At 44.7% G+C, this 21,342-nt stretch overlaps 1 protein-coding gene across 3 annotated transcripts in view; it reads right to left on the reverse strand.

Moving 5' to 3' along the window:
* Positions 1-21,342, reverse strand: part of GRIA1 (glutamate ionotropic receptor AMPA type subunit 1) — a 135,217-nt gene that overhangs the window by 59,241 nt on the left and 54,634 nt on the right. For all 3 annotated transcript variants that reach the window (XM_009466831.2, XM_009466830.2, XM_087753565.1), the window contains exons 3-5: positions 12,610-12,849; positions 10,998-11,182; positions 6,062-6,115 (exon numbers count right to left, since the gene is read on the reverse strand). In XM_009466831.2, coding sequence (XP_009465106.1) covers positions 6,062-6,115; positions 10,998-11,182; positions 12,610-12,849 — 479 coding nt within the window. The remainder of the gene's footprint in view (positions 1-6,061; positions 6,116-10,997; positions 11,183-12,609; positions 12,850-21,342) is intronic.

Consider the following 21,342-nt stretch of genomic DNA (forward strand, 5'->3'; position numbering starts at 1 on the left):
ACATGGTCACAATCCTGCAGTTTGATGAGTCTGTTTTGTCCTGGTCTACCGATGCAAAGCAAATGAAGTCAGGTGAGGATCTAGACTTCAAGAACATTGGGCTGGAGATGACCAGTAACTTTTTTTTGATACAGCTCTACAGGCATAAGATTTTCTTTGTGATATTATTCACATCAGCCCTATCCTACTGCTGCAGCACATGCTGGTTATAAATGATCATACACATCTTGTTGGAAAGCTCAGTCCAGGCAGAGGGACAGATGCCCTAGGTGGATGTTTGTGCTTTAGAGAGCTTTCAGATGAGAAACTGATTTAAAGGTTTGGGAAACATGCTGTGTAGTGACAGATGCAAGGACTTCAATCAAAGATATGATTAAGGGATGACCTGATCATAGTTTACAAGGACCAAAACGTCAGTAATGGAATATTTGGTCTAGCAAACACAAGCATAAATCTGATGGAGGAAGCTGAAGTGAGGCAAGTTTTGACTAGAAAAAAGCCCTGATGAAGTCACCATGAGGAAAATACTACGGATTTACATGTCACCCCTTGCCAGTTGAGCTGGGGTAATGGATTAGGAGGCTGCAAATGGCTGAAGAAACCTGCTGAGATTTAAACAAACACATTTTTCCTTCCAACGGCTGTAATATAATCTGTCAGTTACTCACTTGATGTTCAGTGATTCTTTTTAAGCCGCAGTAAGTCACTCATGCTTTTGAGCCCTCATTAGCCACTGCAAAAATCCTGCCAAGGTTGCAGTTCATATGCTCCCGTATGGACAATTTTTGTATCAAAACCAGATTATTTTCTTTTACATGAGATGCTCTAATTCAAGCAAAAATTAGTTCAGGGGACTGCTGTGTCTTTTACTATCAGTAATTCAGATGAGATAATGTTATAAGGGTTTCTTCTGCTTGATAATCTTTGAATCAGGACAGAAAAGCTGTTTGGAAGTGAAATGCAGACCTCAGAAATTTCACTGTTACATTATATTTTCTTCCTCTGCCTGGAAAACCAAGTTTTCTCATGAGTCTATCTGCACCAACCTCTCAGAAAGAGGAAAGGTCTAACTGCCTTAATTTTAGAAACCTAAAAATAACTTAGGATGTCCCTTTCCAACATAAGAATACAATTTTTGCAAGACCAGGCATCTTGAGATCTTACCAGGACAAGAAGCTGATGCTGTACATGTCCTTTTGGAAACTCCCACAAAGCAGAGTTTCCAATCAGCTAGTGATGCAAACCTAAGTATTGCTGACCTTGTTTGTACCTTCAGTCAGCAATACTTCGGGGGGCAGGAGACAGTGTTAAGAACTGAGGGTGATTAAAATAAACATAGCAGTTTTCAAGCTGATGGGAGACAGAAATGCAACATTTTAGCTCCAGGCAAGCTGAGTCAGGGTCTCGGTGCAGGCAGTGGAGTCATCGACACACAGCCAGTGCCATGCATCACACTTGTGCCGTGGCAGGTACAGCTCCTTGCACGAGGCTCATACCCAGCCCGGGCACAGCAGACCCTCCTCACATGGCCACAGCACTTGCTGCAGGATCTACAAATGCTGCATCGCTTTAGGGGAACTGATCTCTGCCTGTGCTGGGAGAACTTTGCTCCCCAGGTATGCGGATGTCCTTTTCAAGAGTCAATTTAGGAGGGTATCCCTTCTTCGTTGTCTGCCCCAACTGGTTGGCCTCAGGTCACAATATCTCGGCCCTGGTGCTGCAGAAGTTCTCCCTTCCATTTTTGTGGGGAAAAATCAGAGAGGCCCATTTAAACCACAGGTGAACTGAATCAAACCTGTAGCTTTTGCCTGACTCCTGCACAAGCCACTCTGCTGGCAAAGCTGCTGTGCTGGTAACCTCCAAAGCCAACACAACTGCTTGCAAAGTGAAACTCTGTCCGTGGTCTAACTCAGCACTGACACATGCTGATATAAAATGGCACAGAAAAAAATGCTTACTTCTGTTAATCAACGCTGGTTTTATCTTTACTCTTCCCTGCTACCCTAGCATCAGCAATCTCATACACTTATCTATTCAACTTCAAACAAGAGCATTTGCTAAAAGAACAACCTGGACTAATGCACCAGGAAAGAAAAAAAAAGGCTAAAACACTGTATGTGGCAGCTGTCCTTCATACTTTTCTTTTAAATACAGGTCACACGAATGTCACTTATTTTAAGACAAAGATTTTCCTCTGCCCAGGAGAGCTGATGTTCTCCCACTGCTGACAGTAGTCAGCCTACATCCCTGGTGTAGGACAGATACATGAGCCAAGGTTATGGGGAAAAAGTCTGTAACATCAAAAGAAAGGAATCCCAGAAGTTTCTAAGCTTGCTCCTCTGATAGTATTGACTGCATTTTTTTTCTTTGTGGTTGCTAGACTGATGCTCTCAAAGGCTGAGAACAAAGCTTAGAAAAATAAGACTCACAAAAACAAACACTTCTTAAAGTTGCCAAACTTCTTTGAGCTTCAAAAAGAAAAATAGAGATACAGAGAGAGAGAGAGGGAGAGAGAGAAGGAGGAAGGGAAAGAGGGAGGGAGAGGTACGATTGCAACGCCCCAAGTGCTGGTACACCTGACAAATATCCAAGCTGGCAGCTGGTAAAAGATAATTGGGGTAACTCTAATGGGTACCGGTTGAGTTTCAGGTTTTCATGAGTTTGCAAAAGCCATAGGCAGTGCCAAATTTGCCTCAAGGAGAGGCAGGGATGCTCACACGAACCCTTCCCCTGGCAGTGACATTGGAGACAGACCTTCGTGGGACAGACAGGGCTAAGCAGACAAGACAGGTTGTGTCTTTAACAGGCATAGCAGATTCAGAGAAGGATGTTTGCCCATGGCCTACGGTGCAGAACGGTTTCATTTTGTTTGTGAACACAGAAATATTATTGTCTCACCTTGGCAACAGCAATTTCGCTGAAAAAGAAAGCTGTTCCTGCTAGGAAATACTAGCTTTCATTTGCTGCTACTTGTCAAATTCTGCTTGGTGCTTTACTACAGCTCACCTGACAGCAACCGCTGGGCAAACAAGCGGTGATTAATGCAAGCCCATTCCTCTTTGTTCAGGAATTGTCTGTGACCAGACACAGAATTCCTCCGTGTTCAAAATGGATGATTTTTGCAGGCCTTATTCAGCCTGTGCATTGCCTTGCAAACTCCCTTGCTTTGCGTTCCTGATGTAACCTGAGTTTGGAGCTGCTGTAACTGGGCAGTAGTGTGCTGCTGCTTGTTTTTTTTTGGCTGAGTATAGCTCTGAACAAGTATATAGCCAAAAATAAGAATTTCAGTGGGGTTATCTATAAATGTTTCCCAACATTTGCTTCCAATGTGTCATTTCCATAATTGTTTCCCCATGGGAAAGGGCACAAGAAGGTTAGGCAATGTTGCAAAAGGCAGGTACTGAAAATTCATCCTCTTTCTCCAGTTAGTGCAGGTAACTTGGTGGCTAGGAACCAGCTGAGGGCTCACTTGACTTGTACAAGGCAAAGCCTGTCCCAGCCAGGGCTGGGAGCCTTATCTTCATATAGGATGAGAGTCCTAAAATCAGGACTCCATCAGTCAGCACAGGGGACAAAAATAACTCATTTGGAAATGTTCAGGCACTTGCAGTTTTTAGTTCTTAATTTATTCTCTTATGACCCAGTACTCCAGAATGAGCCACTTCCACAAAATCTAGGCGTGCGGGTGTGCACATGAGGGTACATGTGCGTGTGTGGGCAATACACACCTTGTCATCTTAGGACTTGTCTACAGGGGAAAATGTGGGGTGTTTAAGGTCTATCCACTATGTGTATGAGTCAGTGGGAATAAATTATAGCATGTTACATCCTCTGAAGGCTCTAATCCAGCAATGAGATGTCCTTAGAAGAGAGTAAAACCTACTGTGATCTCTTGGATCAGAGCATCCACACTATGGTTTAACCCTGGCAGACGCCGACTTCCCACGTTCTGCCAATCCCTTATCACATCCCTGGCCTTCCCCGCAGAGGGAGGCTTGCTGTCCTTCCTCACTGTAATAATGGTCTCAGGAACATGGGATCTTCATGGCCTTTTTGCCATTCTCCTTGCAGAACTGATCAGCGAGCAGCTCTCGTGTGGGTGCAGCACATCACAGAAAATGATTTGGCCTCTGGTGCCTGAACCTGCCCATGTGCATTGCAGAACCACAAAGCTTGTTCTGCCATGGAAAGAGCCTTCTTAACCTTCAGGAGTGTTAGTAATTTTTTTTAAAATAGTTTTCCCATGTGGTCTGATTATCCCCTTCTTTCTTTTAATATCCTTGTCTCTGAAGTTTGACTCTCCTGCAATGCTGGGTTTTAAGGAGCAGGAAAGACCAAAGGAAAGAGCTTGAATTCCTTTCACTCTTCTTCTCCTCCCAAATCAAAGCTGCTTGAAAAACATAGCTAATAACAGTGGTTTCTGGTAGTCCCATCAGCCCCTGTGGGTCCTGGGGACCCAAAGCAGCCCCCTCTGAGCCACGCCTGGGGGGCAGAATCTCCCTGCAGAGGGGCTGGCGAAATGAAAAGCCTTTTGCTCTGGGTTAATTATTCATAATCCATGTTGGCTGAGTATGCAGCCTCTCCCAGCCAGCTTTGTCCTCTCAGCATTTGTGCAAAGGCTAAGAAAGCAAATTAAAGATGGGAAAAGTGTGCTTTCTCAGGCTGAAGGTGGGAGACTGGTATCGTAAGACAGAGGGAAATGTCCTTCATAAGTCCAACACCTCATGCCTGTAATGTATTTATCCTTATAAAACCATGCAGGGAGAAGAAGTGATAGCATTCTTATTTAGCCTTCCTCATAGGTATACATAAAAGCTCACAGACACACACAGTCCAGCTACGCCAGATAGCTTCCCTGCTTAACTTTAATGAAGGGACTTTCATAAACATCTGAGGATCGGGACCTGGGTTACAATAAATAATAATTTTGTAAAAATTAGCAACTGAAGTTATTGGCTGCTCTACAGTTTGCATGTCTCCCCCTGCACAATGTAACATTTTTAACTTTGTAATTACATGGTAGGCACCCAGCGCAGAAGTGCAGGGTCAGTATCGGGGCATCGTGGGGTAATTATGTGGCCATTTTTGTCTTGTAAATTACAGAGTTATCTTGGGACTGAGAGAAGGAGAACGGCAGCAACTGCTTGACTAATTGGTAGTTTAAAGTTTAATTACCCCAGGCCTGACGTGCTGCCTAGCAGACGCAGCTGCACGAGGGAAGAACGGCTCCAGACCCTGCACGGACACAGCGGGTCCTGGGGGGAGCAGCTTCAGCCCTGGGCTGCCAACAACAGCCCATCCTCTGCTGTGCATTGCCCCGGATGGATGGACACGTCTGGGGAGGAGGGGGTAGGAGCTGTGCTGCGGAAAACCTCCAGCTGCCCTATGGATTGAGGCTATTCCTCTCTCTTACCTCTTCCCAAACCTCCCTAGGCAGAGAAATTCTCCAGCCTCCTAGGAGAGGACAGCATATTGCTCCAGAAGGATGGCCCTGCTGCCGCCCAGCACAGCTCTGTCCTCAGGCAGCACCTCCCTGCATTAAAGGGAGAATCCTTTCCTTAAAGAAATCTTTAAATCCAATTCATTCCTTAGAGCCATGACAGTCGGATTTGATTTAGCACCAACTTGCAGAATAGGTACATGTTTTATTTTTACTGGAAGGTCAGAGTCCTTCCACACCTTCCTTACCAACAGTCAACAACTTCTTGGTGGCCTGACTGATACAAGCTGGGAGGGCAATACCAGGACCCCAAGTGCCCAAGACATGCAAAAAAAAATATCATTGTCACAACAAGCATTAATTGACAATTGGCTTAACTGGCTTTGAAAAGATGCAGATTGAATCTGGAGGAAAAAAAAAAATCCAGCAACCTTGGAGATACCCTGGAAATAATCTTGCTGGCTCAAGACAAAAAACTCCATAAGGAGAACACAGTAAATGACTTCGGTATTTTTTCTGCCCAAAAGGTGGATTAGAAAAAATACTTCCAGCTCAGTAACTATAAGTATAGTACTTTACAGAATACGAGATACTAAAAAAAAGCCAAGGAGGGCAACTCACCAAATTTGCCAGAATGTAGTGGTACCCGTTCCCATTTTTTTCAAGCTTGATGATCTGCAAGATGAAAATCAAGGGTACTTAGCAGAGAACAACTAAGGAAGCAGAGCTTCATTTATCTACCTTTCCTCCCCATTTTTTCCAAAATCTGTTTGGTTGAAGACAGGAAGACACAGCAAAAGAAAAGTTCACAATCTTGTTAGAGGAAGGGCAGAGCTTTCACACATGATATTTGAGCAGCAAGTCTGAAATTAGACAGGACAAGATCCCCAGGCAGATTTCACAGGCAGGGAGAATAAACTACCTGAACCAACCTGTTTCCTATGGACTCAAGGATAAAAATGCATTGCTTTTTCTAAAAAAAGACTGAAAAAGATTTGTAATTCAGACATTAGAGGAACAGAGCAGGGAGCTGGGGTTCATTTGTCCTGTGAATGCAGCTGAAACACTGAGCAAGACTAGAGAGCTATTCTGCACACCCTCCCATCTAGAGTCCCTGCTGCAGACACCTACCTGGGCGAGATGTCAGGACGTTTAGACTATAGGGCAATTTTTCTCCTTTAGTGCTCCTTGGCATAGCTTCAAGCCACATCTCCAGAACAAAGCTGCCTGGGCAAGTCACTCAACAGAGGATTCCCCTTGCATGTTCATTGAGATTATTTATATCTTCATACTCATGGTGTTCCAGTATATGCTCTTTGCCACTTACTCCTTTCTCCCTGATGCCTGTAGAGTTAGGCTTTTATTCTCTTTTATCAACAAAATTGCTTATGGATCTGTAATGTTTGAAAGTTTCTATGTTAGCTGGAAGAGTTTCCCTTGTCTGGGTAGAAACGCATCATTGTTGCAGGGTTGCCTGTGATTATGGGAGACAGGGTCATTGATCATATGGTCCCTAGCTGTCTTTTTCTTCCTTGATTTAAAAAAATACAGAAAGAATACAGCTAAACATCACATTATTCTTGCTGACTCTGGATTTCCACCTGAATTCCTCTCCACTGATTTCCAGCAGCACTGTTAAATTCTTACCAGGTGACTAGAGCCATATACCATCTGCATTTGAGCATATCCACACACAGAAAGAAGACAGTGAAAAAAAGGCCCAAACCAGCATACCCTCAGAACCTGTAGAAACACAAGAATTGCCAGTTTCTGAGGGAATTGTGCTGTTTCCATTAGGTTTCTTTGCTGGCAACACTATCTCTTATTTCTGTTGTTGTATGAATTGATTCTGAATTACTGCCTGAATTGCCAATGTTCAGGCAAAATCTGCACGAACAGTAGTGAGTCCAGAAACATCCTCACAGCCAGAATGGTAATGACTGTTGTGTTGCATTCGACCAGAGATCAGTCTACCCAGGACTTCTCTCTGATATCAGGCTGGTACCAGGTGTTTGAGAAGCATCAGACGAGGGCACACACAGACTGATACTTCCCATGGGACAGCACTCCCAGATTATCATGAGCAGCCATTTAGGGATTTCCAAATGGATTATAAATGAGCTGGCGCTTGCTCTGTGCAACTGGTTCATCTGCCTTAGCCTTTCTCTGATGAAGTGCTCTTGTATGCACATTAAAACTCATCTGGTTCCTAGCATTAATGTGGGGGTGGCAATTAACTGCAATGCAGGCTTCATTTAGTAGCAGTTTCTTACACAACTGATGTCAGCTCCACCAGCTTCACTGCCCTGGGGTTCTCCCCACAGGATCCCTCAGTATGGCTTCTGCTGAGCAGTCTGGAGCCCTCAGAAAAACTGTCTGTACACCTAAGGCCATAAACATATATACTCTTATTATGGGTAGTTTTCTGAGGATCTTCCATAGCCAGATCTGAGAAGCAAAACCAGACCCAAGTTGTCCCCTTCTATTCATCAACTGAGACTGACCTTTGCAGTAAGTCCCAGACCTTGTGAAAGGAAGGAGCATCTCCAGGGCACTGGAATGTCTAAGAATTACGATCCAATTCTCCATTTCTTCAGCATCAACAACAGCATTGGCTCCTTCTGACCAAACTCTCCCTTTGTTATTTTATTAGGTGTCAGAGTCGATGAACCGGAGAGGCCTGCCATCCAGCTTTCCCTGAGCTGTTAATCTTGCAGCCCATCCACCTGAATTATGAGGCTCGCTTCCTGTGTTTTACACAGTTATTTGCGATCTTAATTTATTTTAGAATGCTTGCTCAGTCCTAATGTGTCCGGATGGCGGTAGCAAGCTGAGGTTATAATAGCATTTATCACTTAGCCTGAACGTGGTGAGAGGCTGTGCTGGGCTGCATGCTGATAGCTCACTTGGGCCACCTAGGTTTCATTACCCACTTCTTAATGGGCCAGTTTGACATCTATTAGAGAGAAATCCTCTCAGAGTGAAACAGTGGCAAAGGAGAAATTCCAGTTATTCATTTTAATGAGAGACAAGGAAGAAACAATACAGGGCTTTGATGGAATACAACCCACCGCTTACTTATCCTATTAAGGCTACACAGCGCGGCCCTGCGGATATCCTGCCCTGAACCAAGGCCTGGCTCATAAATGACAGTTACCTCGGCAAAGATAAATCATGCCCTTGAGACATGACACAAAGAAATCTCCAAGAAAGAAATTAGGTCATTTCCTCACGTATCATTAACACATTGAGCACTGGTTCCTCTACAGCTACGGTCTCCAGAACACGAGGATTGCCTTGCTGGAGTCAGGGGTGGTTATTTGTGTTATGTGTACGGGGTTGGGAAGAAGAAATTAAAAATGTGTGCAAGCACCAGTGTGTACGTGTGAGGGACTGATGCTAAACTGCCAGCCCCGGCTCTTCTGTTCACCAGGGAGAGCAAATCCACAGAAAGACAGAGACAGGCTTGTCAGGGAAGAAGATAAATGCCTTAAAATGTCCCTGAGAGGCTGAGGCAGCTCTTTGAACACCTTAGACATTCAAAGAGACAGGGAAAACAGAGCAGTGACATCCACGCAGAGGCTGCTGGTGCGGTGAGCTGAGAGACTGGCCGCCAGCCCGAGTTTAAGTCCCAGCTGAATTTCACATGATAATGAGCGGAACACTCTCTTTGACTCCCTCTGGTCATCTGCATGTTGGGAAAGACTCGGCATCCCCTGCTTACGCTGGGATAACTACCTCTGCTCTCAGAAATCCCCGTGGACTCAGAACAAGAAGTCAAATGAGGATAAAAATGGACTACACAGGTCTGAAAAAAGTTATCTACAGCCCTGTCCCTAACAGGAGTGTTACGTCCTAGGCACAGATGTCTGTTGGAATTGCTCTGTCTTTAATGGATGTTTTTTACAGCATTGCAAAACAAATATAATCACAAGATCTGGGGTTTTTTCAGTGTTCTTGCAAACAGCTTTACTTATATCTAAGTTTAACTCTTGCTCCAGTTATGTGAAGAAGTTTGAAAGAAAGACTTATTTTCCTGTTCATATTAGGAAAACTAGATAATATTTGACTACAGAACTTAACTTTCTGTTAGACAAACCAGGCTTAAAAAAATGTCATTAACCCTAGAAATCTGATATACCCTATAGGAAAGCTTGCAGAAAAGGCAAATTCACTGCTTAGGTCCTGTCAAAAATTTCATTCAACTGCAGCTACTCTATGGTCAGAGAGAAGACTTTATCCTCCAGAATAATCTGGTCTCTCCTTCATAAGCATGATCTTTACTGTGAGGTTAAAACCGGCTGTGTGCTTCATTATTATATATAATGGAGTAGCACCCAGAGACATCCAACAAGGATGGATTGTGCTCATTACTGAGCCGTGCAGCTGGTGAAATGGCAGTCCTTGCCCCAGACAGTGAGCAGCTGAAGTGTGAGACAGGAGATGACAGGTAGCTTAGACAAAGTGACGTGTGAAGCACGAGGTAAGAGTGAGCTGGTTATGAGAAGTACAATAGCAGGAGTCACAGTGCATTGGCTGCGTGGCACTGCAGGGTCCTTTCTAAGCCACATGGGACAGGAGTCCCAGCTGTGGGGAAAGCCTTGGCTTTAGGAGTGAGGAGGAAAGATATTAAAGCTGGAGTTGAAGTGGGGACACAAGTGTGGACTGCGGCCTGTTTATGGGCTTGCATTGGTCTTCTGTCCACAGAAGTCCATATTCAGGACTTGGGGAGGTATGGAGGAAAGAGGCTGTGGAAAATTTGGGTCTGCACTACTGGTTGACCTATCTAGATTGAGGATGGGTAAGGCAGGGCACACAACCTAGCTGCTGAGTCTTCTGTTGCATATCCCATCTGCCTTGCATTCACGAGCTGACAAAACAGCCAGAAGATGGCTGGGAATGAAGCAGTCTCTCTTGCTGCAAGGCATGAGAGGAACTGGAAACATCCAATCCTGCTTCAGCCTGGATGCCCTGGGACAATGCTGAGCTCCAGCCTGATATGGAGCCAGTGCTCCTAAGGACACTACAGATGTACCATAAAGCTTCTCCATCTCTGTCCTGCAGACAGTGGTTATGAGAATTTGGTGCAGCACATGGAGGCTGGAGGACCAGGAGTCTGGCAGTGCCGATTCATACCTCCACCCTAACTCACAGGAGGTGGGAAAACCAGAGAAAAACTCAACAGAATAAGGAAGTGCCACGTCTTGTGCACACTGCTTGGAAGAATTAGCACAAAGTGAACTTGTTGGGGAGTAAGGGGGTGTAAAGGGCTCAGCAGAGGAGTCAAACAAGTAGGGAACATAGAGCAGCAGGGCTCGCTCAGTATGAATACACGGGAGCTCCTAGTATTTATATGGCTTTACGGTTTCCACAATAGCACAACGGTGAAATACCTGCAAGCTTGGCAGCCTGCTGCAATATACACGCACACAACATCCAATGAAAGCTACAATGAGACATGGATCAGACAAGAATGGGGAGGAGAAATTCTCCAGGAGAAACAACCCTTCCCATCCTGCATGCAAGACCTCTCCCAGAAGACCTGCACCAACACAACCTTGCTAAGGATGATGTTCAACCGCTCAGATTCACAGTCCACCACCACCAGCCTTTCCTTCTTCTTCTCCAGCTCCTGGAAGAGCATGCGGTAGCCCTCTTCTGTTGTCGTGAGGATGTTGACAGCTGTCACCTGCCAGTTTTTCTCAGCTGCGGTGTCCAGCACTTTCTGTAGGACTGACAACCCTGCAGTGGGAAGAGAGGGGGAAGAGGAGAGCAGGGGGAGAACCAGGTTTTAGTTGTGCAATGGCATCTTTCCATCCTTCTGACAGCCCGCGTAGCTGCCTCAAGCCGGGCTGGATACAGCATCGCAAGAGCACAGCAGAACTACAGAGAACAGCTAATAGTCTTACCCAAACACAGCTGGGCTAGAATTAATGACTCCTGCTTTTTCTGTCCTAGCACAAGAAAACAGGATGATTCCAGGCCTAGTTTCCCTTTGTAATTGGCAGATCAGTCTCGTTGATCAGGCCCTGCTGTGGGATTCAGATAAGAGCTCCTATCTCCGTCTTCTCATCTGTCACTACCAAAATTGCTTGATTTTTTGGGCCATAGCTCCCTTCTCATCTTTGATCTGTTAGGGTCTACACTCCTAAGGTTAGGGACGCCCTTAGCAATCACAATACACAATCATATTCAGCATCCCTGTCACTCTCAGCAGCATCTCATCAGAAAACTTCATTATTTTTAAAAGGATCTTACCTAAATTACATGCACAACCTTCCAGAGGAGATACACGTAGTCAGCACCGTTCTGGAGTCCTGCTAGACAACCTGCCTACTGCAGTCCTTTTGGGATATTCAGTGTGCCTGTGCTTTGTGACAACAGAAAGCAGGGTGGGATGCTTTTACACCCTTTCCTTGTCTCTTAAGGTCATCCTGTCCCTGAAAGGGCTAATGATAACTTCCAGGACAGAGCTGTGAACCACCCTTAGCTCTGCACTGTCCTCCATAAGTCCATTTTGCTCTCAACCTCCAAGCCTGGAGCTTTAAAGGCATATGAGAGCTGGGGAAACTGAATCACAGAGTAATGAGCTCACTAGCCCTGTTCATGGTTTAGAAAGTTAGATAATAGCTTCCAAGAACCCAACAAGGGGTTTCGTTATTTTACGCAGACAACTAACACTCACTAACACAGGGAACCTGGAGTTTTCCAAGCTACTTGCCAGAAACACACACACATATCACAGCTGGATGTGGGCTTAGGTGAGACCTGAGCAGCTGTTGGTTCACATTTATAAATATGGGACTCGGTGGCCTTGAGTTTGCCAGACCTAGTCGATATGGGACCTATCCAATATAAACAATTTCCTCATTTGAAACTCAAATCGCTTACACATTAAATATTTCCCTCGTGTTGACGGGGTTCAGACCTGACCCTATGAACACAGACATACTAGGTCAGGCTAGTGCTTCATCTAGATCAATGCCCACCTTCAGCAGCAATAAATATTTAGAAAAGGAATAGAGAACAGGGAACGCATAGGGTGACCCTTCCTTTAGCCACCCTCTCAGCCTCCAGTAACCCACAGTAAGAGGAGTTCTTGAGGCAGACTGCACCTAGACCACTACATTTAATTGCCTGGTAACCCTTCCCATGTACTTGTGACTTACCCCGGTCAGCATCATAAATATACACAAACTTCTGCCAGCTGTAGTGCTCGATGACACTGATGAGGGCATCCTGGAGCTCTGGGCGAAGCTGGAGAACAAACTGGTTGGACGTTTCGACAGGGAAGCTTGGCGTTATGAAGCAGACGTGCAGAGCCCCGCAGAAAGATGTGAGCATGTTAACGGTCCTCCTCTCGTAAAATCCAAAGATGGCGTAGACGCCCTTGGAGAACTGCGAGCAGACTGGAGGAGCAGAAAGAAAGGTTGTGAGGGCAGAAGGACAAGAAGGTTTCTCAGGCAAGTCAGCAAAATAAACCTTTTCCCTGAGATAAGCTGTAGGCTGTCCGGACTAGATCATTTTCCTTGAAGCCTGTGGGTTGGTGAACACAACTTGTGAAGAACAGGGTTTGTGGCCATGGGGTGTTCTGTCCTTGATCTCCACAGACCTGCTTTACTTTTGATAGGCAGAAGGGACACAGGAGTGTGAATTCAGTATCCTCAGGGCTCTGCTGAAGATTTTGCTGTTTCTGGGATAAAACGTGTTACCTGAACAGAAAAGCATAGTAGCTCACCAAGCCCTGCCTCCTTGGGATGGCAGCTGTCTGGCCCCTGGAGCTGTTTTGCTATGGGGGAGAAAGGCTGCAGCTAGACCTTGCTATTGCAGCCTCAGATGCATTCAAGGAACAGAAGGAAAGCATTTGCATGACAGCACAGCCCTTTGTGGCCAATGACTCCAGGAGGAAACCACGGGTTTGACCTTAGAAGCTGAGACCACATTGAGAGGGCATCTCAGCAAAGATTCACTTAGGTTCAATACACTCATAGCACAGCTACAGGGAAGTTTGTCCCCAGGCATGAGCTGCTGGCACTGGGGTCAGAGCCTCTGACACATTGGTACTTGGGGACACCTGCATGGCAATTTCTGGTTTTCTCACAAAGCTATGGTGGGGAAGGCTGTGGGCCCAGTGAGGTAGTGGTGGTGGCCTGGGAGGTCTCTATGACTAAGCTGTGAGGGTGCACACTGGGTTCTCTGGCAAACATTTGTGTCTGATCCCAGCAGCTGGCACTGTGCCGTGCAGGGAGGGCTCTCTTGGGTTGGAGCCCTTCTTGGGAGAGCGCTTAATGAGATCGTGGGAGCTGCTGGAAAAATGCCTCAGGATCTCAGTGAGGCGGAGAGAGTTCACACTTTCGGTTGTAAAACTTAGCCCCTGACACAGTCAGACTCGTTTAATATCATCCCTGTTTATGGCACATCCAAAGTTATCATCAATAAATCTCCAAGACGGAGGTGGCGACAGTGACAGCATTTTCCTTGTGTCAGAACTCCTGGCACTAGTGTCTCCTCCGGTTGTCACTCCAACTCTGAAGACCTTTGGCTGTGACATTTATACTGACTCAACACTTCACACATCACTTGCCAGCCCCCCTCAACAGAGTGCAGGGTGAGAAGTTGGATGTGACATTTTGGGGTCCCCTGGCAAGCACTCTGCGCTGCTTGGGAATCCCTTGACCTGGTTTTTGCTGGTAGCTGCCAGCACTGAACCTTCTGCACATGTGGCTGGAGACAGGCTCCTAAACACGAGCTTGCTTCATCCTTGGCTGGGTTCCATCCAAGCTCTGTCCCTCCAGTGGGGACCAGAAGTCATCCCCCACTGGCTTACAGCCATCCTGGATAAGATTATCTTGTTCCTCACTTCTCTACTGCCAGCATCAAGTATTCAGAGGGGAGAGCAAGAAATCCTGCTTCCCGCTGTGCAAAGCAAGTCCCTGCTCCCATCTCACCACCAAAAGGAAGCAGCCAGATTTTTGAAACGGCACAGAGTGTTGAGAGCCGAGAACAGAATCTCATGACACTGGTGATATTTTTTCCTTCCTCTTGGAGCTGAGCCCAGGTTTTGGGCACCCCAGCCCAGACATTTGTCCCCAGGGTCACCCATCCTCTTTTCGCCACTCAGTGTCTGTCATCTCATTTACCTCAGCACTCTCCTCCCCCAGGGGAATTTGTATTTCTGCTGGGCAGGGACTTCTCACAAAGCCCGAACCGTGATGGAAACAAAACCCTCTTCTCTTTATTTTCACGGCAGTGTCTCTCTTCACAATCAGCAATTGTGTCTGTATCAGCTGGAGTCACTGCCCTCATCATGAGACTGACACATTCAGGAAGAAAAGTAGCAGACGCAGATAGAAATAGTCTGAACATCATTTCCATGTGACTGGACCAGTGTGTCTAATGAACAGTGCGATACACCATATGTGAGAGATCAGAACACGATCTCTGGAGACCCAGGCTTCAGATTCACCAAATTATTAAAGTGACATTCTCGAGGCATCTGAACAATCCAGCACAATTAATAATCCAGACAATAAACTTAGCTGGCTTGTTTTGTTTTAGGCAAGCCATGGCTTCCTTGAGTTTTATTTTCTATTTGAAATGAATCTATTATTTTTTAGATTTTTTTTTTTTTTAACTCTGTGGCTCAGTCATGCTCAGGCAGCCCTCCTACACTGTTCTGAGACACTCATCAATCCCAGTGTTTGAAACAGATTGCACCGAAGATGACTGGGAGAACTAACAGTCTTTATCATTAGTAAGTTTGGAAAGAACCCTAGCTCGCTTTGTACTTTCAGACTAAGAGGGGCCATGGACAAGGCAGATAATTTGGAAAAATAAAAGAATTGCTGAAGGTTATCACACAAAGAACAACAAAGAAACTGTTGTGTCAATTAATCCAGAAAAATGTAGAGAGTGAGAACTGCAGCCACCTTTCTGGGACTGAACTTGGCATAATGTAAAAGCGGTGGCTGCAAAATTGTTTAAATCTCAGGACTATTTTAAATTACAGATGTTCCAAATGAATTTACCCAGCGAAACTAAAAAGAAGTTACTTGCCATTTATTTAATACACTAAGAGATAGCTGGAATTTCTTTATATTTGCTTTAATTGGTTTATTAAGCAAATTTATTAACAATTGTGTTCTCATTTGATTGCTCTGCAACTTCCTAATAATATACTATTAAGAATTATAAACCTTAACTAGAGGAAGAAAATATTTTAAACTCTTTGTTTTTCTAGCAGGGAGGAAGCTTATCAGTTCCTCAGCAGCCACTAGCCTCTGACTGATGCTTTTCTGAAAAGATAAGAAACATAAAAGGGATAAAGATCATGCTGGAAAGGAAGGTCCAAGAACTCTTCTGGTCAATTGGCTGGTGATAACATCACACTTTGCAATCCTCATGCCGACTACCTGTTAACAGCTGGATGGCCACAGACTGTTTTTTTCCTACAGAAGAGAGTTGCAGTCAATCTGGTAATTAGCTCTAGCAGTTGAATTTGGACAGTTCAGCCTCTGAAGCTCATTCCTGCAGGCAGGAAACTGGGTGAAGTGCAACAGCATAAATGTCTGCATATCCAAGGATGTGAGCATGAGTGAAGAGCGTTCACGTGGACATAAATGCAGACATTTGTGATAGTTTGCATGTGCTATTCTTGGCCTCTGGGCTGCACAAAGGGAAAGAAGGACAGAGGACATCTATTCTGGGCTGTAACTATGCTATTATCTTACAATGAATTTGTAATTAATTACAGAAAAGTTTTCCTCTAAACAAGCCCTCAGAAAATATAGTTCATAGTGGTTGATAACCATGGCAACTACTACCGTATTCATCCTGATTGGTCTTGTATAATTGATCAGGTTGGGACTGCTGGCTGGGACATTCCCAGTGTGTGCTGCACCAAGCACCATGCACATCCCATATCCCTCCTTCTCCAGGCACAGGATCTCTCACTGAGGCTCTTTAGTGCCATTCCACAAATAAAATTAGCTAAAAGCAAAGGTACTAACTTGATTGTCACCTGGTTACACTGGAAAGACAACCCAGTGACAACAATCTGCTCTTTGGACACAACTCTGCAGTGCCTGTTGCAGCCAGGTGAGGTGAGAGCTCCTCAGACTCTTCTAAAACCACTTCTAACTTACAGTAAAAATCAAAATAGCTTTGTAAATTAGTTAAAAAGTGACTGATGTGGTAGAGAAAGCAGGAGGAGGCCTCCTCTCTCCGTCTATGGAAAGGTAGCCATTGTGGAGCTGGTGTGTCCTTGAATTCAGATGAGGAAAAAGCACACATGCTTCACTCATGCTTGAAATCCCCAGACTCTAGGATTTCTAGTCCTGCGATTAATCTCAAGTTTTTCTTTTCATATGGAAATATTCAAGGTAAAGCATTTAAATCAGAGAGAGGAAACACTGATCTTATTGAAAGCACATGCAGGATAGGACACCTACTCAGCAGCTGAATAAAGGCAGCTCTGGCCACCTTTGCAAATGTTTCCAAGAAAAAGAAAAATACATGCCCACAACTTTAAATTGCACGTTTTCTCTGCAGAAGAGGAAAGCAAAAGAAATGTTTTGAGTCTATAAAAATTCGTGGGAGACTTTTTTTGGCTAAAGCTCTCAACCACACACAGAGAGAATAGATGCACAAGACTGATTTCTGCATTCAGGAGGGCCAGAGATATTTTGGAACTGGAGGTTTGATCTGATCCATGTGAAAGGCAGATGTCAGGTATAACAGATATCTCATTTGGATTGTGGTAAAAGCAGAAGCAAAACCAAAAAGTTTCTCTCAGAAATGATCATTGCAAAGAGGAGCTGAAACGGTCTTGGTATTTGAGGGAGGAGGAAGGCCAAATGGGCTGCACAGAAGGATGGGAATGGGAATTTGGTCTCCAGAAGCGAAAATGGTGCAATTCTGCTGAGAATCTGCAAACAGGGCTGCAAAAAAGGAACTGCTCCCCATGGACACAGCCAGAGAAGCAGCCTGGTAGGAGATCCTGGCAACTGCTCATCTGCCATTTCCTTTAGAAGCACAATTTTCACCATTTCACTGAGTTTAAGACTAGAAGGGGACATTAGATCATTTCTACTGACTTTTTGTATCTCATGGACCATTAAGTTTCACCCAGCTACCCCTGGAGGGAGCCAATAATATGGTTTAGTTGACTCTCAAGAGACTCAACTGCTGTGTGCCTCTGCCAGAGAACAGAAATAACAGAGACAGTTCTAATACCCAAAGCCACAAGAGCAGTAAAAAAACTGATTAAACGAAATATCCCCAGATGTTCCCCACAAATGACTCGTGTTCTCTGTTGCAGAAGGAGACAAAAAACCCAGATGGTACCTGCCAGATCTCAGAGCACTTCACGACCCTGGAGGATGTCATATCTGAGGAGCATCTAGGAAAGAAGATACCATACCCTCTCCAGGAAAACCATTGCTACAATGCCGAGCTGCAGATGTTGTGAGGATTTTGAGCAAACTACTCTAGCCCAAGCAGGCAGGGAAAGAAAAGGGTAATTTGGAAATGTAGACTCCAAGATAAGAAGAAATCTGAAACCACCCAATCCAGCACACACAGCACTTACTCCAGAAACTGAATTAACAAATGCCTTTTAAAAATTGCAAGATGAGTGTGGCCAGAGTTTGAGTGTAATAAAATAGTCAGCTCAGTCTACTCTCCTCGGTAAGCTATTAAAGATTAGCCCTGCAATGCCTGCAGCCCCAGTATCAGCCTGGCACATCCTTCATCTGCCCAAACCTCCTGGGACACAGAACCAAATCCCTCACTTGCAGCAAAACGTATTCATTGACAACAGTGGTGTCAAGGAGCAGTTCCCACACACTTTGCTCACTTGGAGTATATGTGCGCACATGTGGGAAAGAGGATACGGGATGTGCATGTGTAATTTATTTTTAGCATGCCCTGCCTGGAGGTGACCCTCACACAGTGATGGAGAACCTGACATCAGGCTGGAGAAGCCAGTGGAATTTCGATGAAAGAACGCTAGTGTCTGCTTCAATTAGGATCAGCTCAGCTTTCCTCCCAAATGTTTGTCCTCACAGCTCTCCAGTGTGGCGTAGGTGCCAGAGCGCATCTCTTCAGCACATCCCAACGACAGCATGTTCCCACAGATTTTTCTAGCAGGGGAAAGCCAAACAGATTCTACACTCCCCCATCGCTGCACGCATGTATTTAGCTGACAGCAGATATGTTTCTCTTTCAAATATATAAAAGACACAGAAGTGTATCCCTTCCATCATTTTCCTGCACTGTTGCTCTGACCATCTTGGAAGCTGGAAAGTAGTGTTGTTTTTTACATCAAGGTTTGCTTTCCTTCCCTCATACTTAAAAAATAATCTACGACTGAGATCTGCTCATAACTGTTTATGCTGATAGCTTCAGTTTTTTCAGTTAAGTTCGCCTGCCTGACAAATAAGTCTTAGTTTGCCTGGCTGACAAATGATAAGTTTCCCTTGAGATCAAATTGGACTTGGGATACTTCGTTCTTGCATGCTGCTGAGTTTAAGGAAACAGAAATAGCATGGTGCTTTTGTCAACAAAAATTAACAACATGGGCTCTCAGTCATTTAAATGCACTTCTGAATTGTAATCATGGTGGTGGAACATATGGGCATGGGAAGTTGACTTTAACCTCTCTGCCAAAGGGACCCATTGTAAATTACAGCTCTTCCACTTGGGTACTTTGCATCTTGAAATCTCTTTTTCTTTTTCTGTTAAGAGTCTTCAAATGTAGTTCTAGCGTACAAAATGGAAGAGAAAATTCAAATATCAAAGGTCTTAACGGGGTCACTGAGCTTGGTGAAAAAAGGAAAGAAGGAAAACCAAGATGTTTGACAAGACTTTCCTTGCTTGCTTTGCTTGTTTTTAAACATATTGTTACTTTAGGGATTGCTAAGATTTTGTTGAAACATATAAAATTAAGAATTAAATATATTGCGGTTTTCCCAGTCAATACTCAAAATATTTCTGAGTAATGGTGGCACTTTTAACAGGAATTAGGTGCAAATCCCCTACATGAAACACTCTGAGATCATAAGCATCTTTTAACAGGTCCTGGATGAGAACCCAGAAGAGATGTGGGCATGTATCTGCTGAAACCTGGGACTTCTGGGGTCACAGACTTGCATGTCCCATTAAATAAAATGTCAGTTGACAGCTGTATTTTCTGGGTAGCCTTCAAAAGATTATCTAACCCATGGAAAGAGAACAGACATCACTGTTCCTCGGGTCAGAGACTCTCTCTTGCTCCATGCTCATTTACACCTAAAATAAGACCGTATTCCGAGCTTGAAGCACTGATGCTATGCTCTCAAACTGTATAAGGTTCTTGGTGTCTACTGCCTTCATCTTTCCAGTGTCCCATACCAGAGCCACAGCTTTTCCACAGCACTCCCTGCTTTCATAAGTTTTTTAAAACAGAAAAGACATACAGAAGAGCTTTGGTCCCTGGAAACAATTTTGCATTTTTCAGCTCTAATAGAGGATCTGACCTTTCCACCTTGTCTCGTTTTTAAAACGGGAGTCTTTTAAAAAAGATTCTCTTTTCCTACATGCCAGTCTGGCTTATTTCTGGGGTACAGCTAGCTGTCAAACCACAGCAAGCAAACCTAGTTGGGATACCGCCTTCTGAGATCCTTTTATGGCAAAATATGTCATTAAAAATCATCGTATTTAGTTAATGAAAAGTACACCTCCTGCTCCTGGAGCCCAGGGATGGCCCACCTGTGGCTCTTGAGCCTTGCATGGCTTTTGAGAAGTTTGATGTTAACATGTGTGCCAGAAGTGTCCTACACTGCCAGCAAGGCTGTGCTGGCAACAGGACTGCTGGGCAGTCTGGCTTTATGCTGTATCCAGAAAGAAGCAAGCAGAAGATGCTGGCCAGGCTGGTTAGCTTGGAGCAGCAGAAGCTCTACAAAACCAGCTCCTATCTCCTGCTCACAACCCTCACCTCGAGCTCCCCTGCAGCTCCCCTAGAAGGAGGGGGTGATGCCTCATAGGGCCCCCAGCCGCAGATGGATGTTGCTATGGGCCCCAGGGGCTCTGGAAGGGAAGACCAGCTATCCCTGCTCTCATGTAACCTCTTACAATGAAATAGAAAACCAAAAATTTGACCTCATTGAACTCCATGTCTGAAGCAGAGTCATAAATATTAAAGCAAGATTACTACAAATGAAAAAGTGACAGTGATATTATAAAAAGAGGCGAGGGATGAGGGTTGAACCAATTTTGCTTTTGCTGCTTTATTAGATGGCCTTTTGTATTTTATTGGTCTTTCTACAGATAGTGCTGTACTAGGAAAACTAAGTACCATATCACGGCGTAGCTTTCTGCTGGAGAGCATGAACAACAACGGAGGAAAAGAACAAAGCACCAAAACCACAGCATGCTAATATGGTACATAGCACACTACTCTTAGGTCAGCACAACATTTAATTCTGGGCTGTAAGAGCTGAATTATTAAAACGGAGTACAAAGAGGGGAGTGAGGGGTGGGAGGGTGGAAGATAAGCAGTAGCAGAAAGCAAATGTGTCAGATAAAGAAGAGCTCACTGCAGATGAAATGCATTCTGTCTTTAATAGCTTCTTTTCTTTCCCTAGCACATTATATCTGTTCACAGCAGTTTTTCTAGACATTAAAGCCTGCGACTGTCTCCAGTGCAAGCCTCAGTTCTCATGAGGATTTTGCAAGTGCTTGTCTTGAAACTGGTTGCAGGTAGCAATGCAAAAACCAAACTATGGACTTTCCCTGGAATGGTTATTCTAACATTATTAATGTTACTTCCATTGGGGAATGAGGGTGTTAATATCTACCTCAGCAACTCCTTTTTTAATCTTCATCCCGATAGTTACAATTTTGGCCCCATGTCCTCCTGCTTC

The sequence above is a fragment of the Nipponia nippon genome, unplaced genomic scaffold (assembly GCF_047370975.1).
Source record: "Nipponia nippon isolate SJK-2023a ecotype South Korea unplaced genomic scaffold, ASM4737097v1 scaffold_17, whole genome shotgun sequence".
NCBI lineage: Eukaryota > Metazoa > Chordata > Aves > Pelecaniformes > Threskiornithidae > Nipponia > Nipponia nippon.